Here is an 18,267-nt window from a genome sequence, read left to right on the forward strand (position 1 = left end):
CTGGACAGTGACGGGCTAACGCGCTGTAGCAGAGACAGCATCGGGTCCGCAGGGAGTGGATTTAGTGTGGGACTGGTGAACGGCGACCTACCGAGCAACGGAACTGTAAGTCAGACTTTTGTGCTCTTACTGGGGAGAAGAGGATTTTCTCCATCGTCTGGCGTGAGCAGCAAACAGGCCTGCAACAAGTGTGAATGTGAGTGTGTGTGGGGCCCATGTGAATATTGTATGTTTAGTGGAGTTATATAACGTGTTTTGGAGTGTATATTAGTGAGTCACTTACCAAAAGGTGATAACATAAGTTGGGTTGTTTAATATAATTTGAAAGGGAATTATGTCATTTATACAGTGTATTTCATTTGGTTAAGGAATTGGAATATCATTTGAGTTTAAAAAAGGGATGTGTTGTACAGTATTTGTCTCTGCCCTTACGTTCAGTAAACGTTTCGTTTGTGTTAAAGAGTTGTCTGGGGTCGTTTCTTTACTACTGGTTAAGTTTAACTTGTGTGTGGTAGAAGTATCGGATTTTGTACTCGGTATCGGCAAGTACTCAGATCTAAGTATCGGTATCGGATCGGTTTGAAAAAATTGGTATCGTTGCATCCCTAATTACAGGTCATGCTTGTCACATTCTCTCAAACCAACCTTACTTATTTAATTGGGGTGATCGTGGCTCAAGAGTTGGCAGTTTGTCTTGTAATCGGAAGGCCCTGGCTCCAACAGTCTCGGTCGTTGTGTCCTTGGGGAAGACACTTCACCCGTTGCCTACTGGTGGTGGTCAGAGGGCCCGGTGGCGCCAGTGTCCGGCAGCCTTGCCTCTGTCAGTGCGCCCCAGGGTGGCTGTGGCTACAATGTAGCTTGCCATCACCAGTGTGTGAATGTGTGTGTGTGAATGGGTGGATGACTGAATGTGTAAAGTGCTATACAAATACAGGCCATTTACCATTGATACTGTGTCTATTCCAGGTGATGAGTCGACCCTCACTGACACTCCAGTTGCCCTTCTCACAGTGGTTAAGGACGGCGCTTCCCAGTCCAGTCCATTTTACTTCCTCAAGCATGGCTGTTGTGGTGAAAGGCGACTAGGTGATGCGTGATATTCCCAGATTTGCAGATGCATTTGCTTTATTGTTTGGCTTGATCTATGCTCTGCATTTAGACTACCCCAGGAAGCTCGTTCACACATTTACCTTTGTCCAAAATATCTTCATGGGGCTTGATGATGGCAAACCCCTGAAACCCCTGCCTACATGCTCTTAAGGAATATAAGGCAATGTTTGTTAGGACATGCACTCTGTTACTGAGCACTTTGTTTGAAGCACTTTATTTAAAGCACTTTAAGTTTACTACAGGCTTTGGGTGGATTTAACTCCATCAGTTTATCTAATTTTCCTATACTTGACTGCCTGTTCTGGTTATGTGGAGGCTGATCGTCTTTCTTTGTACCCATTTTAAAAAACTGTTTTTCATTTCTATTTTTTTTTAAAAAGTGATTAGTATTTGACTTTTTGTTTTGCATTTTTGTGTATTTTGGGAAAGATACAATTAGGACTGATGTCGTGTGATTTTATAAAAAGATACATGTTCTACACTGAATTTATAATGCTCACTTTATGGTGCCCATGTCCATGTTAGTGGTTTTATAAAAACATTTGTGATGTTTTTAAATTTCCATGAAAAAATGTTAAATAAACAAAATGTAAAGTAACTAAATTTCTGTACTTTTTTTAGTAGTCTACACTCAAACATTGAAACATAAATATCTTTTAATTAATAATCATATAATTTGAGTTTAGGGTGTAATATAATTGCATTGTGTTGCATCAAAATAATAAACTACAAGAAACACAAAAATATTAAAATTAAAGTATACAGTCTTTGAGTAAAGCTCAATTAATAAAATATAAAATATAATTTTAAATTTTTAGGTTAACAATAAATACAAATTTTGAGTACCCCCATACTTAGAAGAGATGAGTTTGTGTACTTAAATCTTTTGAGGAAATCGGTTTCCACAAAAGTTTTAAGTTCAGTCAACTTGTTTGGGTTTACAGCGTATCTTTGTTCGTAAATCCCATCAAAATGGGAACTTTTTCCTAACAAACCTTTCTCCTAATATTCCTTCCCAAAAACAAAACTTTAAAGTTGAACAAACACCACCATCTTTTCTTGAAGATGTTGTTTTGTGAATGAAATGAGTGAAATGATGTAAAGGTCATTGGTATTGTTGTGGTTAAATTAACCCTTTAAGACCTACCATAGAACCAAGTCCGCCAGAGCTTACTTTATATTTTTTACATGCTGTAGTGCCATTTTTGGGAGCATTTCAAGTTGCTATACATCAATACAACTGTTATAGCCCAAATTCTAATAATATGTATGCATTAAGTCCATAGTAACTACATAAATTGCAAAAAAAGTGCAATAAACTACAAAAAAAATGAAAATCATTTTGTTTTTTTGTTTTTTTACATATATTTCTACTTGGAGAAATTTAAGAGGTTTATCCCTCAAAACTTTAAATATAAAAAAGTTGCAAAAAATAGTTTACAACAACAGGAAATTTATTTTGAGTGTCTTTATAGTTTTATTAAGGAGATTTGATATACTGCAGGAAAAACAAAAACAAGCCAAATTTGCAAAGAAAACAGCGTGTGCATGAAAATAAACTATTTTAAGCAGTGCAATTTGAGTTCTAAGCATCCCAGAAACTATTCAGAAAAGCACAAAGTCAAACATGACTTATAAAAACACCAGTATAGGCTTATAAGGCCTACAAGTAAAAAACTACATTTTCCGTGAAAATGACATCCCTTCCGGTTTCGGGCAGGTAATGGCGGACATGCGATCGTTCTGCTGACGTCTGTTTCAATGTGGGAAGTGTTATGAACAGCTGATCGGATCGGCAAACCGCGTTTCTGGAATATTATGTTTTTGATGCTGCAAGCGCTTTTTATGCAATTTTTGCAAAGCTATATGTGGAAGGAAACCATGACCTTGGACAAGCTAATGGCATAAGATGTAAGTACAACTCCTCTGGTTTCATATGCAAAAAAAATTATTGCACTAGCTTACGCGGTTCAGGTTCTACAGGGATTTAAAAATAGTCACGCAAAACGGAGCGTGCCCGCTCCGACCGGCTTTAAAGGGTTAAAGACATTTTCCACTGAGTGTTCAGACTTTCTGTACATGTAGGAGAATGAGCAGGGAACAAGTGTGCTGTGCTGTGCTGATGGACTGGAAACAGGGTGGACACACTGGGGCCACCTACAGGGCAGGTGAGGAACAGCAAGGATCTGAAATCATACGAGATGTTACTAAGCATTGACTTTAAGAAGACATCAGAGCTGAAATGAGTTTTCATAGTGATGGCCTTCTTGAAGCTGACGCTCCAGTTCTTGTGTCAAAAAAATCAACACACTGCTTCAGAAGCACCGTGTCAAAGCTTGATTCGTTTGGTCAGAGTCACGTGATCAGTGACATTCGAAGCTTCATTTAGAACCTAACTGCTTCGGTATGTGATTCAATGGTTTATAGGAAAGTGAGTCACGGGATTTGTGGAGTGTTTTGATGGTGACAGATAGCAAACCACTGATATTTCTACTGAGAGATATGGAGCCAGAGAGGAATAGAGGAGATTCTGTTGTGTGGGAGTATTTTGAGTTGATTTCAGGTGGGTTGACGTGGTAGGTTTTCCAGCTTTGTGTTCTTGCTGTTTGCTTTTGTTTTGTGTGTGTTTATTTTATATGAAAACGGGAAAAACTTCAAATGTCAAAAATCTGCTTTTCATAATATAAATATCATTAACTAACTTTAGAAAGACTTCCATTTGACTCTTTACATTTAATGTTATAAAAAGATAACTGCATCTCTACCAGTTTCTCTGCATCTCTGTTCCATGTGAGGCACACATGGAAGGCAGGAGGAATTATCTCCACAAAAAGGAACAGGTTCGGCCATGTCACAGTGGAACAAATTCTCTTTAAAAAAAAAAAAATGAAAAAGGGTTACCTTAAATGCATCATGTTGTAATTTGCATTTTCCCTTTCCAGTTCACAATCAATTCTACCCCCAGGTCAAAAATATGCATAGGAAATTTCCCTAATATAATATTTATAAATATACCCGTCCGGCGATTAATTGCATAAATACACGGAGGCAGGACCTCACAGCAAAAGCATACTCCATAATGTGTTGTACATTATTACATTTATATTATATGTAATGTGGTATTTTTCAATTATTGTATTTTCCAACATCAAGAAGTCACAAGTAAAGGAAGACCACACAATGGTGCATGTTTAAACAAGGAAAGTTTACTGGTCAAAATTATTTATTAACGAAATAAACAACATTCTCCCCCCCCCTCCAAAAAAAGAAAAAAAAAGAATTCCACTCTGTAGGGTGGGCAAGTATAATTTATTTTGTGGATTCAAGCTGCTCTTCATATTTTTGGCCACCAGATGTCACCAGAGAGGACTGTGTTGAAAAGCTTTGAGTAATGAACCGTTTTTCAATACAAGCTTCATTTGGCCATCACTAAGGCTACGTTCACACTGCAGGCGAAAGCGCATCAAATCCAACTTTTTTGACCCTATGCGACCCATATCTGATCATGGTTTGACAGTGTGAACGGCACAAATCCGATATTTTCAAATCCGTCACTTTCGTATGTGGTACTGAATCCAATACATATCCGATGTTTTAGAAAGCGACTGCTGTGTGAACGGTCATGTCACATTAAATCCGTCTTTTACGTCACTGACACAAGACAGACGCCAATTATCAGCGCCGGAGAAGACATCGCGAACGCTTCTTGGCCATCCAGTGAAACTGTTGGGAAGACAACATTGGAGAAACGTGAACATTTTATTTATACTGTATAATCTGCAGATTCTGACAGAAATTTGCAACTATCCTTTGAAGCACCGCTCCTCTCTAAAAGAGCAATAAGGAAAATTATTAAGCCATATGTAAATAACATAAAAACTTTATAACTGAAAGCAAAATTGGGAAACGTAAAGTCCGAAACAAGTCTTTATATTAAGGTCCATCAGTCAAACAATACTTTTTGGTCTGGGTCTAAACAGAGCGCGTTGTGTGTGACGTCTTCTTTTGCGCATGCGGGTTGCTTTGAGGGTTCACACTAGAGCGTGTTTGCTGTCACATTTAATTTGTAGTGTGAACAAGCAGACACAAAATCAGATTTGATCAAAAAATCGGAATTGAGCATTAAGACGTGCAGTGTGAACGTAGCCTAAGTCTTCGTGTGTTCTCGACAAAAACCAGTCCAACCAGCCCCATCATCCAAAAGGTACCATGTGACCTCAGCAGCAGTTTAACTTAAACTGGAAGAACGGAAAAACAACATGAAGAGCCTTGACATAAACCTAAACAAACCTGGACACAAAACTTAGAAACATGGCGAGAAATAACAGATGACCTGACACTGAACAAAGGAGGACAGAGGACTTAAGTACACAGAGAGATAATGAGGGGATGAGGAACAGGAGGGAACACAGTGGGTGCAAATCACACCTAATGAGACAAGGGGAAGCAAAACTAGACACACTGCACACAGGACAGGGACATTCACAGTAAAGCAGTAAACAGCATGGAACACAGACATGACAACATAGAATAGAATAGAATAGAATTCAACTTTATTGTCATTGCACATGCACAGGTACAGGGCAACGAAATGCAGTTTGCATCCATCCAGAAAGTGCTTTAAGTCATGAACTTGACTTAACTAGCAGACATAAAACGCATAACGGGCAAGGGAAACTTAAACACAGAAGACACTACGGGAATCTAAAACAATGAACTATAATGGCAGCTTAGGTATAATTGAACTTAGAGAACTTAAATATAAGCCATAAACACCAAACATATATGTTTGTCGACTCTGCTGCCGTCACAGCCGTCATGTGTCATCTCCATTTCTTTGGGACCCAAAGGATGGTTTTCTAGCATGATGCATGTTTTTCCATTTAAATGGAGGGTGGAAGCAGCGACTGGCAGACCGGAAACGAGCCAACTCCTTATCTTGATATCTGCTTATCTTGTATGCCTGGTTAAATATTGTCTTCCACCTGCTAGTTTATTTGTATTTATTACTGCTTTTACTGGTTGTGAAGCACTTTGCCATACCTCTGGTTTTTAAATGTGCTATTCAAATAAAACTGTTTTTATATTGTATGTATCACTCCCATGACAGCGGTTGAAGCCCAGAGGTGTTTCTCCACTTTAAAGAGAAGTAGATGTTCCTGTGACATGCAGGACAGGAACATCAATAAAAACATTTTTTTTCTTTACTTTTTTCTAAATCTTTTAAAATGTATGAAAAGTTAATGAAGTCGGTGGAAACGTCTCCACGTCAGCCTGTGGGGACCCCAACCATACCGTTGGAGGGCAGAGCATAGTCTTGTCATTCTCCATGGAAACTGAGGCATCCATCAACAAAATGAAGCTACAAATCTCATGTTTAATTTCTTCACAAGGAGGTACAGGAGACAATACCTAATACCTTCGTCTTGTACTCTAGTCTTATACTTGAGTCCTTGTAAATGAAAAGCTTCTAAAATTGGTTTGACCTTTTTATCATTTTAACAAGCTCAGACCTGCTGGTTGTGAACTAAGCTTCAGAGAAATACAACATAATAATATTCACTGCGAAGCTTTGAGTGGAAAAAGACAGAAAAAAAACATGTGTATCCTGGAATAATGGGAGCTTCCATCTTTAAAGAACTGAAGAGGAAGAAGTTTACAATAAATAATTTAGAACAGTTTAAAACATCAACTGATTGAATCCATGAATCTAAAAATGTGTTTCTGAGTGAAAGAGACAGACATGTACAGACTGAACTATCACTTCAAAAGTTATAGTGTTTCTCTAACATGAGGACACGCTTTACATTTAACTCAGCACAGACACACTGACGAACCATGATCAACATTAAACCCAGGATAAAGAGGTTCAGTGAATGTGGTGTTGAAGGTGTGGAGGTGGATCAGAGTTTCACAGACTCTGTAGAAAGATAGAGTGCCAGTAGGACAGTCCACATACACCGCTACTCTGTTAGAGACAGGGGAGGATGAAGAGGAGGAGGAGGAAGAGGGGGAGGAGATAGATGTTTCTCTGTTATTGTGCCAGGCATAACGAGGACCATCATCAAAGCAAATCAGACACAGAGACTCTTCATTTCGTCCAAGCAAACATTCATAACTGTCTCCTTTCCTTCTGATTCTTCTGTAACTCAATGATATATAAACATTTCCTTTCCATTCAACCTCCCAGTAACAGCGACCGGTCAGACCATTTCTACACAGCAGCTGAGGATGAACATCAAATCTGTCTGGATGATCAGGATATGACTGAACCTCCTTCACACGTGTCACCTTCCTGTTGTTGTCAGACAGTTTGAGGTTTGTATGTACTGTGTTTGTGTCGATTGTGAGTTGACAGGAATCTGATGGAGAGAACAAACACAATCCAGCTGCAGTTATTGATCCATCATCTGTTCATTGATTGACAATTTGATGATGACTCCTGATATTAGAGATGTGAATGAGTGATGTGACAGTTTGAAGATGGTTGAATGTGTGCTGCTTTGTATTCATGAATCACATTAAAAACACACTTACACTTCCTCAGACCTGGTCTCAACCATTGGACTCCAGCAGGCTCCACCCTGAAAGGAGGAGAGGGGTCAGCCCAGCACAGTCTTTTTCAGCATGCACAAATGGACATTACATGGCTCTCATACAGATCCTGTTAGACACTGATAAAGGAACAGTCCAATATTTTGACAAATACACTTCAATCCATACGTAGACCAACTTGCTGATGATTTGGACTGATCCTAGATCTGTCAGTACAGCACTGTATTGAACTGAATTCAAACTGTGACCTTCATTATCTTTATATTCCTCTTCTGTTTAGCTAGAAAGGACACCTCCCTGCCTTTGCTGTCAGCTGTTTTTCTCCTCTTGGTTTTAGTGTGTACATGAGTGCAGCTTCCCATGCAGCACAGCACATAGAAGCAGACACTATATACATGAATAACATCAGAAAGGACACACAATCACACAATCTGTGTGACTGTGAGATCCTAATGGTCGAACCTGATCGGGAAAGGTTATTTTTGTCCGAGAAATTAGTGCCACTACTTTTCCAGAGCCCACTTGATGACCCCCAGTTTGTAGTCCCCAATGCCATATCTCTGCTGAGTGGGGGAGAACTCCCTTGAGAACTAGCAGGGTGGATAAACAGTAACCTTGTATAAACCCCAATGGCCGATGCATGCCTCTGTCCATGCATTGGCTTCTTCCAAACAAAGAAGAACCCAGCAGTGGTGGAGGGCTGAATAAAGCCAAGTTGGAGAGCCTTTGTGGTGTACTCCTCCTTGTTTTCCTTGTTTTCCTCTGGGATGGGATAAAAATACAACAACGGGGGTGGTACAGCTTCAGGGAGGAACTCCATGACCATGTCATATGGCCAGTGGGGATCCCGGCCCAGGATCTGGCACAACAACTGGGAGATGTAGGTGTTGTGCGGTGCCAGGATAACCAGGGGTAATCCAGGACTGAAGATGGCAGCGAGAATGAGAAAAACAATCTTTTCCTGGGTCATCTGCCAAGTACATGTTGAAAGGCTGAGTGTGGTGCTGGATGGTGCAAGGCTGAAGAGGGTGTCCATCTACCAAGGTGATGGGAATTAAATAGTCCACTGAGTTCAACGGAATATGTAGTTGAGAAGCAAAATTCTGGTCAATAAAGTTTTAGCTGCCCCAAATCGCTAGGAATTGCATCGACAGTGAACCACTGTGTTTCAGGTAAAACACTACCTTTTGCTGGAACAGAGAGGGGTCGGAGGAATGGCAAATGGACTGGTTCTTATATAGCACTTTTCTACTCTAAATAAGCATTCACAGCACTTTAAAGAACTTGCCTCATTCATTCAAGCACTTTTTCTTTGCTCTATGTAAATGCTTTTATATACCATTTATACACACTCATACTCTGATGGATACATGGGTAAGATCATTTTGGGGTTATTATCTTGCCCAAGATGCAGACTGGAGGAGACTGTGAAAAACTGTCTCTGGTAGTTTCTTCTACTCAATCTTTGATGTTTTCTTCACTTTCTTCATCAGGTTTTTAGACATATTCCAGAAGGTAGTAAGACTTTCTGCAACCCACTATTACTCATGTCTAGTTCCAGCTGGTCACAACCACTGGCTGATTTCTTTGTCAGAACCTTCAAGGATACCATTCTGGATCAGTACAGGCTGTTGGTCAGTACCCCTTCCACTGTTCATTCACAAGTCCGAAGTCTGTAATCCTTAATCAAAATCGTTAATCTGAGAACAACCAACAGCAGCAATACCATCTAGTAACAATTCAAAAAGTCACCAATCCTGACACGTACACACTGTCCAATCAGCTCGTCTGTCACCAACCACACTTTCTCATCATCTGCACCTGTGCTTTGCTCCCACCATTCTCTTGTTTGCAGGTAGTGTATATGTGTACATCCTCTTTTCCTGTGGCTGCTTTGGATTTCTGGTTTATGGACTTTGTTTTGGTTCATTTTGGGCCAATAAGCACTTTTCGTTTTCACTTTCTTTATTGTCTCTGTATTGTCCACCTGGTTCATCTCTAAAATTTACTGTTTCCAGCTCTTCTACCTCTATCAGGGGTTCTCTCCATACCTGAGAGTATCCAGTCTCCAGCTTGGATCCTTCAGTCCAGCTAACAGCAGCTTTATGCCTGAGTCTCCTGGATGATTGTAGCTCAGGTCCAGTTCTCTCAGATGGCAGGGATTGGAGTTCAGAGCTGAGGCCAAAGAAGTACAGCCATCATCTGTGATCAAACAGCCTGACAGCCTGCAGACACACAAACAAAAAATTCATCCTTCAACAATGATTTTCTATTTGTCTGAATCAAATACATCTACCCATTTTTATCCATTCAATTTAACGTTTGAGCAGATCTTAATGCTGGTAGGAAGAAAGAAATTTATTTTGCAGGTAGATGTCTTCAATGCCCTGAATAGACAGTCCCACCAGGCACACGATACACCACTTCTTCCACTCATCCATCGTGTATCAAGCAGAGAACGCCCCTCCAGGACATTCAGGCTCTCTCAAACCCAGGCTTCTCGTTGAGAATAGTTAGTCTCGTTGAGTTAGTGCGTGGGGTTGAGAAGTACTGACTAGATATAGCTGGGCTCCCTGCAATGCACAGCTTCAGTCTCCTGGAGAGAGGCTGGTCTCTGTCTTAGTTTTGAGTTGCCCTTGGTGAGAAGACGTCGACTGGTATGGGTATCTTAGTTTCCCCTCGGCTTGCTGCCTGTACGTTGGGGGTTTTCCAGTAGACCACAGTGTTTGTTCCCTGTGCCTTCAGGTTTGGAAACAGGTTCTGACTGTCATTAGCACTTATGTGCCGAACAACAGTTCAGAGTACTCTGTCTTGTTGGAGGCCCTGGTTAGGGTACATTGAGGGTGCTCCACCTGGGAATTCTGTCATTCCAGGTAATGAGTAACGGCCTCCCGGATCTGAACCTGAGTGGTGTTCTGTTATTGGACCTCTCTGCAAACAGCAGTTTCTCTACAACACACACTATATTCAAACATAAGGGCCTAGTGCACATGGTACTAGGACACTCTAGGCCGCAGGTCAATTATCAATATTTAAATCGTATCATCAGAGCTGCCGCCATATGTTCTTCCATTTGGGTAGTTTCAGAATCTCATCTCAGTCTCAGCTGACTGGGCATCTTTGCTTAGATTCCTGCCCTTGCAACCCTGGCCAGAATTGCCGGAAAAAAATGGATGGATGGATAGATGGATGGATGGATAGATGGATGGATGGATGGATGGATGGATATTGTGGTTACATGATTATTGCCACAAGGCACAATAACAAATTTAAATTGAGAGATTGAAGTGATTTCATCATCATCTGTTAAAAATGGTAGTGATCAGTGTTAACAGGACTATTGTGATTGGTGCAAATATTCTTGCAACTAAATAATTAATGCATTTTATTCCTTCATTTTTGGTAAAATGAAAACACATTGGTCTTTGTTATTTAGTGTTATTTTAGTTTTATTTTGAATTAATTGAAAACACTTCAGTCAGAATCCACCGATTTTTGAGGTGGTGTGCCCAGGCCTTGGTTTGTTCTACAGTGTATAAAACACACCTGATGACATAAATTCACAGAAAGCGTAAGTGACAGCTTGCTGTCTTCAACAGACATCCCCTCACCTTTTTCCTTGCTTGGGTATTTCTCCAAAATGTGGTGATCATACTTATTTACAATTTGGTATAAAAATAATACTTTTTTATCTTAGAGGAAATTATGTGGTCACAGTTGCTCCAAGTGAATGGTTATTTCTCTGCGTGTGACTAGTGACCTGTCCAAGGTGTACTCCTCCTCTCGACCTGTGGTAGCTGGGATAAATATACAATAAAACTAAACAAGCAGCTCTGTAAAAAGGCTGCATAATACAGAAAGGAATAACACTGAAAGGTTTACACTGAAGTCCTGATGGAGTGACAATTTTGACTCAGATGCAAATCTCCTTGTGAGAAAACAAGTTTTAAAATATATATTTAACAATTCCAGATGTTTCATTGCAAGAAAAATATAAACAGTAAATAGAACAGTAAGAGAATTTTCCTGAATCCCTAATAGACACAAAACATCTCATTTTAAAATTTCACATTTCACATTTCAATGTAAAAAGAAATCAAAATTGATATATTCTGGACACAAGTAGCCCTAAATTTCACCTCTGGTATTCTTGCCTTTCTGTGCTCTACTCATGTATTGACCCATGTGCCTGTTCATCTTAGCCCCTATTATACCTGAGAGGAGCTTCCATGTGGTACTGAGGCAGGTTATTGGTCGGTAGTTGGATGGGGCCGGCCCCTTATGGGATCAGGACTGTCTGGCCTTTGGTTAGCCATTCTGGGTGTCTAGCAGTCAGCTAGCAGCTGGTTCATCTGTGCTTCCAGATGCTCATGGAGTGCAGTCAGCTTCTTCAGCCAGTACGCATGACCCATGTCAGGGCCTGGCTTGGATGTCTGCCACTGTGATGGTTACTGGACTCTGTTCAGGGAGGTTGCTGTGGTCTGCCCTCAGATCCATTAGCCACTGAGCATTGCAATAATAGGTTGCATCCTTCTCCAATGTGCTCTTCTAGTATTGCTCCGTCTCCAGCCTTGGTGGTCCAATTCTCATACTGTTCTCCTGCCATTGAGAGTACCCCTTGGCTGGTTCTGTGGAGAACAGCTGGTTTATTCTCTTGCCTTCTATCTCTCTGGTGTATTTCTTCAAGCGGCTAGCCAAGGCCGTGAATCATTGCTTGGCAGTTTCCAAGGCTTCAGGTATGGACAGCTTGCAGTACTTCTAAGGCACCTTATTTGTCACACATTTCTGCAGCTCTGACATTTGGCAAACCTCCCTCCCTCCCTACCTTGATCTTAGCCTCTAGTCTCCTTCTCCATGGAGAGTACAGCTCCTTGTGGTTGTTCAACTTGTAGCCAAGCATCTCACAGATCACTCCTGCTAAAGTGTAGATCAGCTTGTTAGTCTCGGTAATTGTGGCTGTAGGTATCGTCCGTAGCGCTGCACTTACATCATTATTTTATTCTATTCTCTATAGTTGTTTACAGTATTTTATTCTTATTGAATTCAAATTTTTCTATATGACTTTTGCACTGTCCACTTCCTGCTGTGACAAAACAAATTTCCCACCTGTGGGACTAATAAAGGTTATCTGGCTACAGGATCCAGGTTTCAAGCTTCGCCATGATCCTGTCTTCAGGTCAGTTCCTCTCGCACTCAACGATCCTTCTCCTGTCGCACTTGGGGCTTGGTACCCAATCTCAGGTGGGAGTGATGATATCTCTCCCCTGACCAGTTGTCCTGGCTTGCCCTTGCTATAGCATTTGTGTTGTACCTTGTCAATCACTAGCTGTGAGAGCAATACCTCCTTTTGAATGTTGGAAACCTGAGCTACTAGCTGTTTCGTCGTCAACATGGATGTTGGTAATATATATCTCTCTCTCTATATATAGACATACATATACAGAACATAATTCGCAGTTTAAATGATTTTCTGTGGAAAAAATTTACTTCTGACCTGAGAGTCTTCAGTGTACACAGTGCACTATTTAATCCAGCAGTTAGAAGCTTCACTCCTGAATCTTGCAAGTCGGAATTATTCAGTTCCAGCTCTCTCAGACTGGAGGACTGAGAGCTGAGAACTAAGGACAGCGATTTACAGCTTCTCTCCAAGAGGTTACAGTTACTAAGTCTGCAGAATGAAAGACAATCTATTAAACAAATACCTATGTAAGCCTCATTAATAGATTCTGAAATATTAAATCATTTCTTTTTTTAAAGAAACATTTTTAAAAGCACTTAATATGGATGACTTTTGCTGTGGATGACTGGTTTTAACTGGTTAATTCTAAAAAAATAAATATTATTTTTCTGACCTCAGAGTATACAGTTTAGAGTTTAAACTTTGTAGTCCAGCTGCCAAAAGCTTCACACTTGAATCCTGCAGGTTTTTGATACTCAGGTCCAGCTCTCTTAAGCTAGAGGACCGATAGCTGAAAACTGAAACCAGAGCTTCACAATGTTCCTCTGAGAGTTCACAGGTGCTGAGTCTTAAAAATAAACACAAAAGTGCAGCGGTTGTTAAAGTGTAATCAGGTTGTAATAACTAATCCTGTAAAGAATACTTATTTTCTTGCATTGAGCAAATTAGTCAAACTTAACTTTAACTTTGAAACTTTAACTTCTTAAAAATGCTAAAGAGCAACGGTAAATGGATAGAGTTGATCTTTATTAGCTAAATCGTTTAACTGATAATTTTGTGAGTAAGTAAAAACAAACAAAACAAAACAGAATAAAAATTGATTTGACCTTAAAATATTCAGTTTGGCATGTGGACTCTCCATTGCAGCAAACAGAAGATTCACTGCTGAATCACTCAGGCTGTTGGTACTCAGCTCCAGCTCCCTCAGATCACAGGACTGCGAGCTGAAAACTGACAACAAATCTTCACAGCCGCTCTTTGAGAGGTTACAGCTGCTCAGCCTAAAAAGAAACAAAAACAAAAAACAATATTAAGATTAACTAAATGATTAAACTAAAAAAATATAAGTCTTGAAGGCCAAAAAATCTTAAAATTTGTAGAAACCCAATTACATAGATTTACCTTAAATAATGCTTATGTAGCATATACTGGGCCTTGGTGTAGCTTCTAAATTCATTTATTTAAAAAAAAAAAAAAAGCTGTTTGGTTCATTTCCCCTCAAAACCCCCTCCTTAAACGCCTCAATGTCTTTTGATTGGATAATAAAGGGCATTGTGACTCTATGTCCTCCACTTTCTAGATTTTAAATGCAAAAAAGGAAAATAAAAGAGTAAACCTCCTAAAGACATGATTATAAATAAAACCTTCTTGGATGCATTTTCACATTTTAGAACCTGATTGTGTTATATGACAGTAGACAGCAAAAAACATCCACAACAACAAACTTTACAGCAGAATATCTCTGTTGAGAAATTATCCTAATTACCTGCATCATGTAACACCAAAATTAAACACTAGCTGTATAAAATTGTTCCTTTTAACCCTCTGGGGTCAACGTACGCGCCGGCGCGTCAAAATCACAAGACGACGCAGCTACAAAGATGCAGTGACTCAGCCACTTCAATCATGGGTTTGCTTCTGTTTTCAGCACAGGTAGGTGGGGCGGTGTGTCACAGGATGCTGGCACACTGGCGGTACATCAGATGTCATTTGATGGAGCGTTATTTAGGAGCAGCGTGACAGACGTCTTGTGTCGAGTATTGTTGCCTCCCCGAGTGGTAACGTGTTTGTTAATTTCCGCAGTGTGCATTATGGCCAACCCATGTTTTGGATTTTGTTTGCTTACCTGTTGTCCTGTATCCTTAGCTGGATCCACCACCTGCTTGCCTGTCAGCTGTTCGTGAAGCCGTATTTCTGGGATCACTACAGAGATCAATCTCAGCTTTACTCTCATATCCCAGAGATCCTCACCCGAGCCTGTACAGCCAGTGTGGCAAGTGAGCTCTCCAACTCTCCCCATATTTATTAGCGCTTCTTATTGGTTGTTCGGTATCTTCCCCTAAGGTTTCGTTTTGCTTTTTTCCATAGATCCACCCTGTGTGCGCGGATTACCCCTTTCCCTCCGAGTGCGTGTCAGCCCCCTTCCCTGGTTTCCCGTCCTGTATAAATAATTCTGACACTCTAAATTAAGAGCACTTCCTGCATTCCCTGTGCTTCTGTGTGTTCTGCCATAGAGCCCGTTCACTCAGCATAACATGCAGACTTCAAACTATATACCAGTTTTTGAATTGTTCGATGGGCCACGTAAAATCAGAGTTATGATAAAAAATACACGCAATGGGGTTTTTTTCTGAACAAAACAGTGGTGTTTACAGCGGAAGAACGGTAAAAACTGCATTTTCTACAGACAGCGCTAGCAAACACTCCGCTAGCGAGTGAAAAAAGAAAAAGAAAAAACACCCCTTCCCTATTGGTGTTAAAGTTTACGATGTCAACCAATCAAAAAATGATATGGCAACATGTGGCACTTGGTTGTTTAGGGAGAAGGGGAAGTTTTAGGAGGGACACCTGCAACGGAAAGCGGGCGAGTGAAAGAAAGAGAGAGAGCGAGTCTTCATATGTGAGACATTAGTGACGTTTAGTGTGTTTGGAGGATATAGTTAGTGTGTTGTGTAGTTATTGTTTTGTATTGTGTGTCAGTTATACTGCTGAATGTGACATTTGCTCCAAAAAAGCCACTAAATGCAAATTCCAGTGTAAACGCTGTTCCCATATGGAAAACTGGACTGACACACCTCCTGCTGTCAGACCTACAGGGTTTAGGCCTGTGGTGTTCTCCTCTGTCTTATACTGAACACAAAGTATTTTTTTGGACTGGCACAAATATTTTGTGTGCCTTCTTATTTGATGCAGCACACCTGATTGTTTTGTAAATAGATATAAATAGTTATATAAAAACCCCTGAGGCCTTGGCTGCATTTTTAGGTGAATAGTACCATATAACTTTGTTGTTTCCAAAACACGTGCATAATTTTTAGAAATCTACAATTTCTATTTGCATTTCAAGTTATGAAAATGATTTGTTAAAGAATGTTTGTGGGTTTTACAGTAAAAAATATAACTTTTTCTACTTGGATTTTGAATGTTTTGTCTGAATTTAGATCAACTGTGCTAATATAGTATGCCAAAATGGAAAAATAACAAACCCTTTAAAAAAAAATGTGCTTCAACTGTTCCAATACTCCTGACACATAATGGATCCCTGCGGGTTTTTGCTTAGGCAGCAGTTGTTTACTATTTACTTACAAGGCAGGCTTCTTTGAACCCGATCAAACCTGATTTTTTTTTTTTTAAGTAGAATCAAGATTTTAAGAGTGAAATGATGATCACATATTTACTTACAGAGCTTTTTTGGAGGTCTTGACCACAGGCAACAGCCTCAGAAGAGCCTCTTCTGAAGCAGAGTATTCCTTGAGGTCAAACACATCCAGAGCCTCCTTTGATGACAGTAAGATGAAGGTCAGAGCTGAGCACTGAGCAGGAGAGAGTTTACCTGTGGAGAGACTTCCTGATCTGAGGGACTGTTGGATCTCCTCCACTAGAGAACGATCATTCAGTTCATTGAGACAGTGGAGCAGATTGATGCTTTGCTCTGCAGACAGATTCTTACTGAGCTTTTTCTTGATGTACTCAACTGTTTCCTCATTGCTCTGTGTGCTACTTCCTGTCTGTGTCAACAGGCCTCGTAGGAGAGTCTGATTATTCTGCAGTGAAAGACCCAGGAGGAAGCGCAGGAACAAGTCCAAGTGTCCATTTGGACTCTTCAAGGCCTTTCTCACAGCAGTCTTCAGGAAAGATTTGTGTTTTTTTCTTTGTTGTTCTTCCAGCAGATTGATTCCAGAGTTGATGAAGGTCAGATGGACATGAAGAGCAGCCAGAAACTCCTGAAGACTTAGATGGATGAAGCAGAACACCTTGTCCTGGTACAGTCCTCTCTCCTCTTTAAAGATCTGTGTGAACACTCCTGAGTACACTGAGGCTGCTCTGATATCGATGCCACACTCTGTCAGGTCTGATTCATAGAAGATCAGGTTTCCTTTCTGCAGTTGATCAAAAGCCAGTTTTCCCAAAGACTCAATCATCTTCCTGCTCTCTGGACTCCAGTGTGGATCTGTCTCAGCTCCTCCATCATACTTGACCTTCTTCACTTTGGCCTGAACCACCAGGAAGTGGATGTACATCTCAGTCAGGGTCTTGGGCAGCTGTCCTCCCTCTCTTCCTTTCAGCCCATCCTCCAGAACTGTAGCAGTGATCCAGCAGAAGACAGGGATGTGGCACATGATGTGGAGGCTTCGTGATGTCTTGATGTGGGAGATGATCCTGCTGGCCTGCTCCTCATCTTTGAATCTCTTCCTGAAGTACTCCTCCTTCTGTGGGTCAGTGAACCCTCTGACCTCTGTCACCATGCCAACACAGTCAGGAGGGATCTGATTGGCTGCTGCAGGTCGTGTGGTTATCCAGAGGCGAGCAGAGGGAAGCAGGTTCCCTCTTATGAGGTTTATCAGCAGCACATCCACTGAGGCGGACTTTCTAGGGTCAGTTAGGATTGCAGTTTTGTGGAAGTCCAGAGGAAGTCGACACTCATCCAGACCATCAAAGATGAACACAACCTGGAAGTCTTCAAAGCTGCAGATTCCTGCTTCTTTGGTTTCAGTAAAGAAGTGATGAACAAGTTCCACCAAGCTGAACTTCTCATCTTTTAGCACATTCAGCTCTCTGAAGGTGAATGGAAATATGAACTGGATGTCCTGGTTGGCTTTGTCTTCAGCCCAGTCCAGGGTGTATTTCTGTGTTAAGACTGTTTTCCCAATGCCAGCCACTCCCTTTGTCAGCACTGTTCTGATTGGTTCATCTCTTCCAGGTGAGGCTTTAAAGATGTCTTCTTGTCTGATTGTTGTTTCTGGTCTGTCTGGTTTCCTGGATGCTGTTTCAATCTGTCTGACCTCATGTTCATCATTGACCTCTGCAGTCCCTCCCTCTGTGATGTAGAGCTCTGTGTAGATCTGATTCAGAAGGGTTGGGTTTCCTGCTTTAGCGATCCCCTCAAACACACACTGGAACTTCTTCTTCAAGACAGACTTGAA

General features: G+C 40.7%; 1 protein-coding gene across 1 annotated transcript; it reads right to left on the bottom strand.

Annotated features, from left to right (window-relative positions):
- Positions 1 to 7,013: 7,013 nt before the first annotated feature.
- LOC120434858 (NLR family CARD domain-containing protein 3-like) lies at positions 7,014 to 18,057 on the bottom strand (the record flags this gene model as incomplete). Its single annotated transcript, XM_039603352.1, has 7 exons — positions 7,014 to 7,030; positions 7,663 to 7,694; positions 9,717 to 9,890; positions 13,160 to 13,333; positions 13,518 to 13,691; positions 13,951 to 14,124; positions 16,526 to 18,057. Coding segments are annotated over 7 exons (2,277 nt in total), but the record flags the coding sequence as incomplete, so codon positions are not given.
- Between the last annotated feature and the right edge of the window lie 210 nt (positions 18,058 to 18,267).

The sequence above is a fragment of the Oreochromis aureus genome, linkage group 3 (assembly GCF_013358895.1).
Source record: "Oreochromis aureus strain Israel breed Guangdong linkage group 3, ZZ_aureus, whole genome shotgun sequence".
Lineage (NCBI taxonomy): Eukaryota > Metazoa > Chordata > Actinopteri > Cichliformes > Cichlidae > Oreochromis > Oreochromis aureus.